Genomic DNA, 11,455 nt, shown 5'->3' with positions numbered 1-11,455 from the left:
TGATGTCCCTCATCGCCAATTTGGTCCCTACAACCCCCGCATCCCCAAGCGCGCGGCCGACGAACACCAGGTGAATGCGCGCGTCGTGTGGATCGCTGGCACACCCTAACGCGCCACCCCGCCTCCGAGCATCACGGATTGGTTGTAAGCAGGCTGGCCGCGGCCGATTGGCTCGGGCAACGCGACCGTCGGTCCCGTTTCACGGTGGGTAGCACCGCAGCGTGGATGCTGCTCGGTCCCGCGGCGTCCAGAGGAGCGTGAGCAGCCGGGAGGGGCGGGCGGGGGAGCGCCTCAAGGAGCCGCTCCCGCCGCCCACCCCGACCGCGGCCCGAGCAGCCCAGGAGTCGTGGCCGAATCCCGAAGCCCCCGCAGCGGACAAAGGACCATGCGGTGCTGCAGGCGCTGAGCGCAGCAGGGTGGGCCGGGGGATGTGGGGCGGGGCAGGCGGGGCCGGAGGGCCGCAGCGACGCCCCTGAGTGTGGCGCCACGATGCCGTGGTTCCCGGTGAAGAAGGTCCGCAAGCAGATGAAGCTGCTGCTGCTGTTGCTGCTGCTCACCTGCGCCGCGTGGCTCACGTATGTGCACCGGAGCCTGGTGCGCCCGGGCCGCGCGCTACGCCAGCGGCTGGGCTACGGGCGAGGTACGCGATGGCGCGGGGCAAGAGGGCACGGTGCTCCCAAGGCGCGGGGTTCTGATTGCCCAGAGCCCCTGCTGTCCTGTTCCAACCAGCTCCGCTATATTGGGGGAGGGGTCGCGGCTCTGTTAGGCGGGACGCCCAATGACGTCAGCAGTAACGCCAGGGACCCTCGGGATTCATCCCTAACCTTTTTGGACCCTGGAATCTGTCTTAGATCCGGTGGTGATGGAATTAACGGTGGGCCCTTGGGGGAACGGTGCCCTCAGCCAAGAGGCCTGTCAGGCCATTGCCTACTTAGCAGGGCCTCGGTTTCCTCATCTGTTGGAGGGTGGGGAGGTAAGGGTGGTGTTGAGGGATCCAGCTGCCTGGAGTGGCCAGAACAGCTGGAAACCCTGGGTACACCTGTGACTGAGATGCCTGTGTGCTAGGGACCAATGCTAACTTGAGTAAACGCTTGTAGTCTGCACACTTAAGAGTGGGTAGAGGATACACAAAGCAACTTAGGCCTGGTAAACCCTGAGAGCAAGAAGCTGGGGAGAACCTCCAGAGATGGTGGCCACCATCACACGCACACTTTGCAGGGAAAGCTTCAGAGCAGGGTGAACATCAGTGACAGCTAGGTAGAAAAAGACCAGGGGAGGAACCTGGAGATTCCTAACCAAGCCAGATAGAGCTCGGCCTGATCTTTGTGAAGGAAGCTGATGAGCTGAGGATTTAATGGGAGGGGAGCAAGTGTCTGCTCTCAAAGTCTCAGAGCAGGGACACTGGCTCACAACGTCCTAGTCCACTCCACCTGATGGATCCAGAACTCCCTTTTCAGCCCTGCTCCTGTCTCCTGCCTGCAGAGGCCCCCTGCCTCCTCATATGCCTGGACAATTGTTTCCGCTCATCTTCCACCAGATCCTGAGCCAAGGATCTGAGACAGCTCCCAGCCCCCAAGAAAATCTATGGGTCACCCCAATCTATGTACCTTATTAGCGATGGCATCTTCAAGATATCCTGCCACAGCTCTATCCCTAAGAGATAAGTCTGGACCCAGAACTGACCTAGTACCCAATAAAGCCAGCCCTCATCAGCTGCTCTTGTGGGTTCAGCTGACTTCCTGAGCGATTTGTTTCTGTCTGAGACTACCAGGAAGGAGTGAAGACAGGGAGCCCCACTGTTGAAAGTTAATCATTAGGGCACCTGCCTCTGACTCCTCCTAGGTGGGTTGAAAATCAGCCCTGCCCAATGGCACTGCTAGAAGCAGCCTGGGCTGCACAGATGGAGCCCTAGCCACACACTCTACTCTGGGCTGAAGCCCCATCTCCTATCTGGGCACCTGGGACCCACCAGGCACCACAAGGCATGTGAGAATTTGAGCAGGTGCATGTGCCTAAGACTTTCCTGACAGTGTAGTCAGTCTTCCATACGGGCAACATTCAGTGGGTGTCCAGCAGCCTGTGCTTACAGATATCTCCAAGTGAGAATGGGATAGACACCTCTTTCCACGCCCTCTGTGCTGAGGCTTAGCCCCTGCAAGGCCGTGGTGTTGGCCTGAGCTGAGACCCCACTTCAGAAAGTTCTCATTGTACTCAAAATGCCTAGACTTAGCTTGATGGGTTATGGGTATCCAGGCCAGGCTCTGGGGATTTGACCGGGAGTCTTGCTTACTTCCTGACTTGTCAGAGAAGGATCTAGAATGTGGAGCACCACATTCAAACCAAAATTTCAAGGGAGGAGACCATACAGGCAGCCCCTCACCTAGAGACTGTTCAGACTTGTCTGGTGTCAGCTGTACCTTTCCAATAGCCTAGCTTCTGAGATCTGCACCTAAGGGCAGATGTAGATGCAAGGCGTGGCTTTGAAACAGGAAGGATTCCTGAATCTAGTGTCTCTCACTGGAAGCCTCAGGAGGGGTAGGACTGGGATAAAGTGAATTGGAGACTCAAGTCCAGAAGAGTGGACACCTGGGAATACGGTGGGCATGCAACTTACGGAGAAGGTCCAAGAAGTGGGACAAAACAAGGTACAGGAGTAGTCTACCCCAAACTGGAGGAACCATAGTGGACATGTCTTCATATATATCTAGAGAAAGGAGGCAAACACCCCAGCACACGGGAAAGGCATCAAGGGTGTGAGTCCATCTGGAATTCTTCCCAAGAATGGATTTCTCCCATTCTGAGAGGATCACCAGATGGGTGTGAGTGTGTACAGTTTCACACTAGCCTGAGTGTATATATAGCCCTGCTCCCGGTTCTCACTGGAGACTGGGGAAGAGCTGGTAAAAAAGACTCTTGCTTTGAATCGCCCACCCAAGGTAGGGTCTAGAAGGGCCCCCAAATGACGGAGCAGAAGTGGAGGCTTCAGCAATCCTCCTTGCCCTGCCCCTCCAGCTGACCCCAACAACAAAGATACTGGCCTTAGAGGTCTGAGCTCTAACACGCTTCCCATACATCTGCAGACGGTGAGAAGCTGACTGGTGTGACTGATAGCCGGGGTGTCCGGGTGGCATCATCCACACAGAGGGCAGAGGACTCTAGTGAAAGCCATGAAGAGGAGCAGGCGGTAAGGAGTGACCGGGAAAACCCTATTCACAAGGAGCCAGTCTCTCAGATGGATAGATATGGCCACGGGTAGTAGGGGAGCCCAGCCTGGATGCTGTGTCTGGGTAGTCATGAATGGTATGCGGTCTTATCAGTGACCGCAGATCTGCTGAGGGTACCTGTGTGGAGAATACATAGGTGATGTGACTGGATATCCAAAAGGGGAACCATGAAGTTCTACTCTGCTGTGTGTGCCTAGACGGACTGTGCAGTTGGGCCACTTCCTGCCTTTAGAACTCTGACATGGCTACTCTTTCTTGCAGCCTGAGGGGCGGGGCCCAAACATGCTGTTTCCTGGAGGAGCTAGAAAGCCACCCCCACTGAACCTCACCCATCAGACACCCCCATGGCGGGAAGAGGTGAGCTCTGTTGAGTTGGGCTGGGCTGGGCTGGGAGGAGGGGTGGAGCAGACTGTGTAACAGCTAACGTCCCTTCTGACCCCTAGTTCAAAGGACAGGTGAACCTGCACGTGTTTGAGGACTGGTGTGGGGGTGCTGTGGGCCACTTGAGAAGAAACCTACACTTCCCACTATTTCCTCATGTGAGTACCTCAGGAACATACGGGTTGGCAAGGTGGGCAAGGCAGGCACTGAGCTGTGAGTCAGTGGCTGTTGCACTGCCTACAGACCCGCACGACGGTGACAAAGTTAGCTGTGTCCCCTAAGTGGAAGAACTATGGACTCCGGATTTTTGGCTTCATCCACCCAGCCAGGGATGGTGAGTAGGTTGGGGATGGCAGGGGCAGAATGTCTTGAACATTCGGCTTCCTGAGCCTCTGTCCTGTGGACTAGGAGACGTCCAGTTCTCCGTGGCTTCGGATGACAACTCTGAGTTCTGGCTGAGTTTGGATGAGAGCCCAGCAGCTGCTCAGCTTATAGCCTTTGTGGGCAAGGTAGGTTCTGCCCTCTTGCCCTAGCTCCTCTGTCTACACCACATCTGTCTTCACTGGACCTCCTGCAGCTTCTTGGGAGTACAGACGGACTGTGTCCGATGCCCACAAGGAGAATGTGGTCATTCCTTTGTCCCCCTTGCATCACCCCTAGACTGGCTCTGAGTGGACTGCACCTGGAGAATTCACCAAGTTCAGCTCCCAGGTGTCTAAGCCACGGCGGTGAGTAACTTAAGAATGTATGTATTCACATGTGTGTGCACATCTGTGTTGGCCTATGAGAGGGAGGCTGGGTATTGCTCTTGCCCATGTTACATAAGTCTTCCTGAGGGACCATCCCAGAGGAATGTGAGATTCTGTCTTCTTCCTCTGCGCTCTTACCCTATTTGGCGGGAGACAACTTCAGTTCCTTATGTCCACAGGCTCATGGCCTCCAGGAGATACTACTTTGAACTGCTTCACAAGCAAGATGACAAGGGTTCAGACCATGTGGAAGTGGGTGTGAGTGCGGCCTGCCCTCTGAAGGAGCCCCAAAGACCACAGCTCCCCAACCCCATCCACTTCCTCTGTCTTTGGACAGTCACTGCAGGGTGGTTCCCAACCAGAAGGGATTTCCAGTCTAGGAGATAAAGCGGATATTTGGGGACATGGACCAGGGTCAGGAGGGTATGTTATGCCTGCTGGATGTTCAGAGGGTCTGCACTGAAAAGTGGCCCTTCACCAGGAGACATGGGGAAGAAAGAGTGTACGGCAGGAAGTGTAGTATATGAATTCTGTGCCTGGAGGACCAGCCCCCATTTTCTGGCATCGTCTGAGACTCCAAGAATTCTGGTAGCCAGATCAGGCCAGACCTGCAACGCTGTGCTGAACTGCTCAGACTGTCTGGGAGACTGAGAGAGTTGAGATTGTTGCATGCCAGGAGTCCCTCTGACCTGTGTGGAACATGAGAAGTCGAGGGGCAGAGCCATGGGAAGTGTACTGTCTTTTTATTGCCGTGATTGTCTCTGTAACAAAATACTTGACAAGAAGCAACTTAAGGGAGAGTTTATTTCAGCTCACGGTTTGAAGATTCAGTCCATGATGGAGGAAAAGTCCTGGCAGCAGGAGTGTGAGCTAGCTGTTACATTGCATCACATCCAGGAACTGAGAGAGATGCTCCCTGGTGCTTAGCTTACTTTCAAGTCACTGGAAGTTTGTCTCCAGGGATTCTAGAACCTGTTAGATTGAAAGTCAGTGTCAGCCACCACGGGGAAGAAACACGGGTAGCTGGGAGATAGGGAGGAGGGTTTGACAGCAAGACAGAGCCTCGAGGATGAAGTACAGTGACCACAGTAGCGTTGATGGTTCTCGGCCTCAGCACCTCAGTACATGTCATGCAGCTCAGTAAAATGGAGACTCGGTGTTTTGATGGTCGGAGGGAAGAGAGCAAAAGTACTGATACAAAGGTCCCAGATGAGCTGGCAGAAGTGCCCAGTCAGTCCCCAAGGAGCACTGGCTGAATAGAGGTGGGAAGGAACTCATCTGCAAAGAAACTCAGGAGCCTCCATGGAGCTGGGGCTTGAGGAGGGCCACCTGGTGGCAGATACTAGGTCCAGGGCTGAGGCAAAATCCAGCAGTGACCTCAGGAAAGCAACATGCAAAACCAGAGAGAAAATGGGGTCAGAGGTTATAATCAGCAACCTTGAGAGGAAGGAGGGAGGGAGGGGGGAGGAAGGAGCATCGGATGGGGTCCAGATCTACCCCTTGAACTCCTTAACCTTCTGGGCCTTCTGACAGTTGCCTCTTCCTTAAGCCCCTCCTACTCTCCCCACCAAGTGTCTGGCATCCTTTGAGGATTTTCACTCTAGTCCCTCACCCATGAACTAAGGAAAGCCACCTACCAGGACCCAACCTCTTTCTATCCCCACACCCCCAGTGGCGAGCTTTCCTGCCGGGTCTGAAGTTCGAGATCATTGGTTCTGCTCACATCTCCCTATACACAGGTGCGGGCTGGGTGTCTCCTCGGGGGAGTGGCTGGGTTTCCAGGGGCTCGGCATGGGCATGGGTCGGCTGAAGTTCCAGATACCCTCCTACTCCTAGATGAGTCATCTCTGAAGATGGACCATGTGGCCCATGTGCCTCAGTCTCCAGCTAGCCATGTAGGAGGATACCCACCACAGGAGGAGCCCAGCGCCGACATGCTACATCCAGACCCCAGGGACACCTTCTTCCTCAGTGAGAGGAGGCTCCAGAGGAGGGTGAGGATGGAGTGGGGTGAGGGCCAGGCCACCAAGTGACTGTCCTTCTTTATAGCTCCGCGGATGGAACCTTTGAGCCTGGAGAATGTGCTAGAACCCTGTGCCTATGCACCTACCTATGTCCTCAAGGATTTCCCCATAGCCAGATACCAAGGACTGCAGTTCGTAAGTGCCTGGCGAGGGAGGCTTCTTAAAGCTACCGTTTGCCCCAGGCCCTAGCCCTAAGCTGTCGGCCCTGCTGCAGGTGTACCTGTCCTTCATCTATCCCAATGACCATACCCGTCTCACTCACATGGAGACAGAGAACAAGTGCTTCTACCGTGAGTCCCCACTATACCTGGAAAGGTAGGTGGGGGCGTGGCCTATCTGAAGTGAGGATGTGGAACCTCCGTGAGGAAGGTCTCTGATACACTCTTCTCCCTCAGGTTCGGGTTCTATAAATACATGAAAATGGACAAGGAGGAAGGAGAGGAGGATGAGGAGGAAGAAGTTCAGCGTAGAGCCTTCCTCTTCCTCAACCCAGATGGTGAGTGTCTCACTCCTGCCCTCCCAGCTCAAATGCCAGATACTTTTGCTTACCAGATGCTCTCTGCAGACTTCCTGGATGATGAAGATGAGCAGGAACTGTTAGACAGCCTGGAGCCCACTGACGCATCCCTACAGCAGAGCCACAGGACCCCCACCCCAGCAGCCTCCCCTGAAACTACAGCCAGCCCTACCCCACCTACGACTAGTCCTCTGGATGAGCAGACCCTCAGACATTCCCGGGCACTGAATTGGGCCCCACGCCCCCTGCCCCTCTTCTTGGGGCGAGCCCCGCCTCCCCGAACCGCGGACAAGTCGTCTTCAAAAGTGTATGTGACCAGGGTACGACCTGGACAGCGGGCTTCCCCAAGGGCACTGAGAGACTCGCCCTGGCCACCCTTCCCTGGTGTCTTCCTGCGCCCCAAGCCTCTGCCCAGAGTACAGCTACGGGTGCCCCCGCATCCACCTCGGACCCAGGGCTATAGGACCAGTAGCCCCAAGGTCACAGAACTAAGGCCCCCAGTCAGGGCACAGACCAACCAGGGAGGCCGGGAGGGCCAGTTGCACGGACAAGGACTCATGGTGCCCACGGTGGACTTGAACTCCTCAGTGGAAACACAGTCTGTGACCTCCTTCCTGAGCTTATCTCAGGTATCTAGACCACAGCTGCCTGGAGAGGGTGAAGAAGGGGAGGACGGGGCCCCTGGTGATGAGGCCACATCAGAAGACAGTGAGGAAGAGGAGGAGCAGGCTGCTGGGCGGCCGCTGGGCCGCTGGCGTGAGGATGCTATTGACTGGCAGCGCACATTCAGCGTGGGCGCCATGGACTTCGAGCTGCTGCGCTCCGACTGGAACGACCTACGCTGTAACGTGTCCGGGAACCTGCAGCTTCCTGAGACCGAAGCAGTGGACGTGGTGGCTCAGTACATGGAGCGGCTTAATGCACGGCATGGCGGGTACGGGACAGGTGGCTACCTGAAGAGAAGGCATGCTGGTGTCTGCAGGGATTTCAGAACGTCCTTGGCTCGCAGCAGCTCTTTGATCCCCTTCCTCCTCTCTGTAACTTGTGTCTTGCTTATCCAGGTTGAAGGGCTCTCTGGAGCCCCACTCAAGACTGATTTCTCTCCTCACTGCCAATTCCCACATCTGTCACCTTAGACCTAGACCCAAGAATGAATCCAAACTATAGGGAACAGTAGTCAGGCTTAGCCAGATTGTGGGCAGACAACCATTTTGGGGGCCAGAGACACTAAGTGTCAAGCTCAGGAACCCTAGACCTCTCCTTGTGGAACACTTCAGGGTCTTAACTAGGGACCGTGTCTACTCAAGGAGGCCTTGGTTTCCTAGGCCTCGGGCATCCAACTTATTTCTACACCATTTCCAAGGAGATTAGGGCCACAGTTTATCTTGGAGGGAGTTCTTATAAAGAGGCTGTTCTGTACACGGTCTGCCTTGAGGAAAGGGAGGAACCTGTGGGCCTTGATGAACTCAGGGACATCAGGACAAGGTGTCTGGCAGCCAGTGGAGAGAGCCGAGCTCAACACGAAGTTTTGAACAGGACAGGGGTTTTTACACAGATTTGCTGCTGCTCCAGAGGGCAAGAGCATGGCAGTCCTCAAAAGGGGCAGTGAGACCTTTCCCACCATTGGTGATGTTGGACAGACCTACGTGGCTCAGAGGGCAGGTCTCACGGTCTTTACAGGACTGTTCACTGTGAGTGATCATAGGCGTATCTGGGTGCTATGGTGTAGGTGACCCCAAGGAGTAACCTAAAGTGTTTGGTTGGGGGCAAAGGTTCCTGATCTGGGTAGGTTTGAATCACAGGACTCCCATCTGAGGACATGCCAATGGTCTCCTATAGAAGAGTACTGCAGTCATCAGAGGGTGGGAAGCAGAATAAAAAGTCTAAGACCTGAAGCAAAGTGGGGGGCCTGCTGAGGGTATGGGTGGGGGGACACACATGGGAGAACCAACAGCTTCCTCCTGATGGTTCTGTGGGAGGCTAACCATAGAAGACTGAGACATCACCTCAGGACAAAGAAAATCAGGCAAAGGGAGACATCTGGGGGAACTTGCCAATCCTGGGCTCACAGCGCCTCCTAGTGTAGCCTTTCTATTTCCTGCTGGGCCGGGGGAGCGAGACGTGGGAAGGTCAGCCTGTGTTTGGGAGCGATGGAGCGGGTTGCAGTTGTAATGCGGTCTGGGGAGTGCACTCACGTGGTTCTCGGGGGTTTAGGGGGAGGCGTTGAGTGGAGCTACAACCCTCGGTTAATCAGCCCTGCCTCGCAGGCGCTTCTCGCTTCTACGCATCGTGAACGTGGAAAAGCGCCGCGACTCTGCACGCGGAAGCCGCTTCCTCCTGGAACTGGAATTGCAAGAGCGCGGAGGCAGCCGCCAGCGCCTTTCAGAATATGTCTTCCTGCGATTGCCCGGAGCCCGCGTTGGGGACGAAGATGGAGACAGTCCCGAGCCCCCTCCTGCCGCCTCCAGCCACCCAGACAGTCGCCCAGAGCTCTGCCGGCCCTTGCACCTGGCCTGGCGTCAGGATGTCATGGTTCATTTCATTGTACCAGGTATGTGCATCTCTATGAGGGGGTGGGGTGGGAGGTGGGAACCATTCGGTCCAGCCATGCTGCTTCAGTGGCACCCCCTCTTCCAGTGAAGAATCAGGCGCGCTGGGTAGTGCAGTTCCTGGCAGATATGACTGCGCTGCATGTGCAGACGGGGGACTCCTACTTCAACATCATCTTGGTGGACTTTGAGAGCGAGGACATGGATGTGGAGCGGGCCCTGCGTGCGGCTCAGCTACCTCGGTAACGAAGTTTACCGCCACCACTTAGGGAAGCCAAGGATTTTTCCTCTCCTGACACCGTCCACCCCGCTTACTGACTACTGTGATTCCTTCGCTTCTCCAGGTACCAGTACTTGAGACGAACTGGAAACTTCGAGCGCTCTGCAGGCCTGCAAACTGGAGTTGATGCAGTGGAGGTCTGTGGGCCAGTCAAGGGCTTAGGGGAAAGAAATGAGGGTGCTGAGCTCACCTTGGGGAGGTGAGCAGGGCTCAGACCTCCCAACCTACAGGACCCCAGCAGCATCGTTTTCCTCTGTGACCTGCACATCCACTTCCCGCCTAACATCCTGGACAGCATCCGCAAGCATTGTGTGGAGGGCAAGCTGGCCTTCGCCCCTGTGGTCATGCGTCTGGGCTGTGGGAGCTCACCGTGGGACCCACATGGTAAGGACCTGAGTGTTCCCCAGGAACTCCAGGTTCTCACAACCACCAGGGCAAAATCCAAGCCTAACCTCCCCGGTAAGCCTAGGACCCTATCTATACATACCTCACAGTACCCAGGAGGGCAAGATCATGCAGAGTTCATGACACCCTTTCCTCAGTGAGCCTATGAGTTATGAACAAATACCAGACACACACACACACACACACACACACACACACACACACACACACACACACACACACACACACACACACACACACATCACACCCTCCCCAGAGTCTCCAAAATAAGACTTCTTAGAATTCCTCCCAGGGTCCTCCAGCCTCCCTGGGGAGAAAATGTTAAAGACCACTCCCTTATGGTTATCCTCCCCACCCCAAGGTTACTGGGAGGTGAATGGATTTGGTCTCTTTGGAATCTACAAATCAGACTTTGACCGAGTGGGAGGCATGAACACTGAGGAGTTCCGTGACCAGTGGGGAGGCGAGGACTGGGAACTTCTGGACAGGTGACTACCTTCCCCTACCTCACACCGGGACACTTCATATTCCTCCAATGAGAGGATGGAATGACAGAGCCTCGCCTGTCAGGGTCTTAGAGACCCACAAAATCCCTCCCATCTACCCTACTCCCGAGACCCCACCCCACCCCCACCCTGGGATCCTGCAGTTGCAAAGGCAGCCCTGAGTCACAGCACCTGAGCTAGGGTGCTGACATCCCACCCACTTATCCCAGGGTCCTGCAGGCAGGGCTGGAGGTGGAGAGGCTTCGACTTCGACATTTCTACCACCACTATCACTCGAAGCGAGGCATGTGGGCCACACGCAGCCGCAAGGGTGCCCGCGCGCATCGATCCTGAAGACCCAGCTGCCCTCTGTGCCACGGGGCCTTGGCGCAGCAGGGTTGAAGCTGCATCCTGACCTTGATTGGGGCCACCTGTGCTGGCCCCTAAATGCCTCCTCTGTGACTCCAGATAGGCAGCGTTCGCGGCAGGGCAGGCACCTTGATCCCCACACTCCCTGATGATTTCTGTGAAATTTTCCGTAGCAATGACATTGTTTTCAGAATTTACAAGAGTTCTGTCTGTTCTGTTTTTTATTCAGAATGAAATGAAATATTTTTTTTAGTTCTGACTTGTTTTCTGTGACTGTTCTCTTGGTGAGGCTGAGCTCTGGTGGCTGTGGGCAATGCAGGCTCCGCTCCCACACCCACTTCCTGCCTGGGGCTTCTGTTTCCACCTGCTTTCTGTGGAGCCTGGCTACTCAGGAAGGACGCTGCACGAGGACTTCCCACATAGCAACTGCCCTGGAGCCAGCATGTGTGGTTACACCAAGTCTCCAGAGTGA

At 55.5% G+C, this 11,455-nt stretch overlaps 1 protein-coding gene across 1 annotated transcript; it reads left to right on the top strand.

Annotated features, from left to right (window-relative positions):
* Nucleotides 1–203: 203 nt before the first annotated feature.
* Nucleotides 204–11,242, top strand: B4galnt4 (beta-1,4-N-acetyl-galactosaminyltransferase 4). The gene is made up of 20 exons (XM_032891503.1): nt 204–640; nt 3,081–3,184; nt 3,486–3,581; nt 3,668–3,763; nt 3,849–3,939; nt 4,014–4,114; nt 4,266–4,333; nt 4,534–4,612; nt 6,027–6,093; nt 6,191–6,325; nt 6,404–6,513; nt 6,593–6,693; nt 6,774–6,874; nt 6,944–7,829; nt 9,163–9,446; nt 9,533–9,686; nt 9,789–9,861; nt 9,955–10,108; nt 10,491–10,617; nt 10,845–11,242. Exons 1-20 carry the CDS (start codon nt 490–492, stop codon nt 10,966–10,968), a joined length of 3,102 nt encoding a protein of 1,033 aa, XP_032747394.1. The 5' UTR covers nt 204–489; the 3' UTR covers nt 10,969–11,242.
* Nucleotides 11,243–11,455: the final 213 nt, after the last annotated feature.

The sequence above is a fragment of the Rattus rattus genome, chromosome 2 (genome assembly GCF_011064425.1).
Source record: "Rattus rattus isolate New Zealand chromosome 2, Rrattus_CSIRO_v1, whole genome shotgun sequence".
In the NCBI taxonomy this organism is placed as follows: Eukaryota; Metazoa; Chordata; class Mammalia; order Rodentia; family Muridae; genus Rattus; species Rattus rattus.
This window is presented reverse-complemented; position numbering and strand designations above follow the sequence as displayed.

Bases quoted from the DNA above. Each gene is read 5' to 3' on its own strand.
- B4galnt4 (XM_032891503.1), top strand. From the start codon at position 490: ATGCCGTGGTTCCCGGTGAAGAAGGTCCGCAAGCAGATGAAGCTGCTG. The intron at 3,185-3,485 runs GTAAGGAGTGAC...TCTTTCTTGCAG, and splicing joins GCCATGAAGAGGAGCAGGCG to CCTGAGGGGCGGGGCCCAAA. The intron at 4,115-4,265 runs GTAGGTTCTGCC...CATCACCCCTAG, and splicing joins TTATAGCCTTTGTGGGCAAG to ACTGGCTCTGAGTGGACTGC.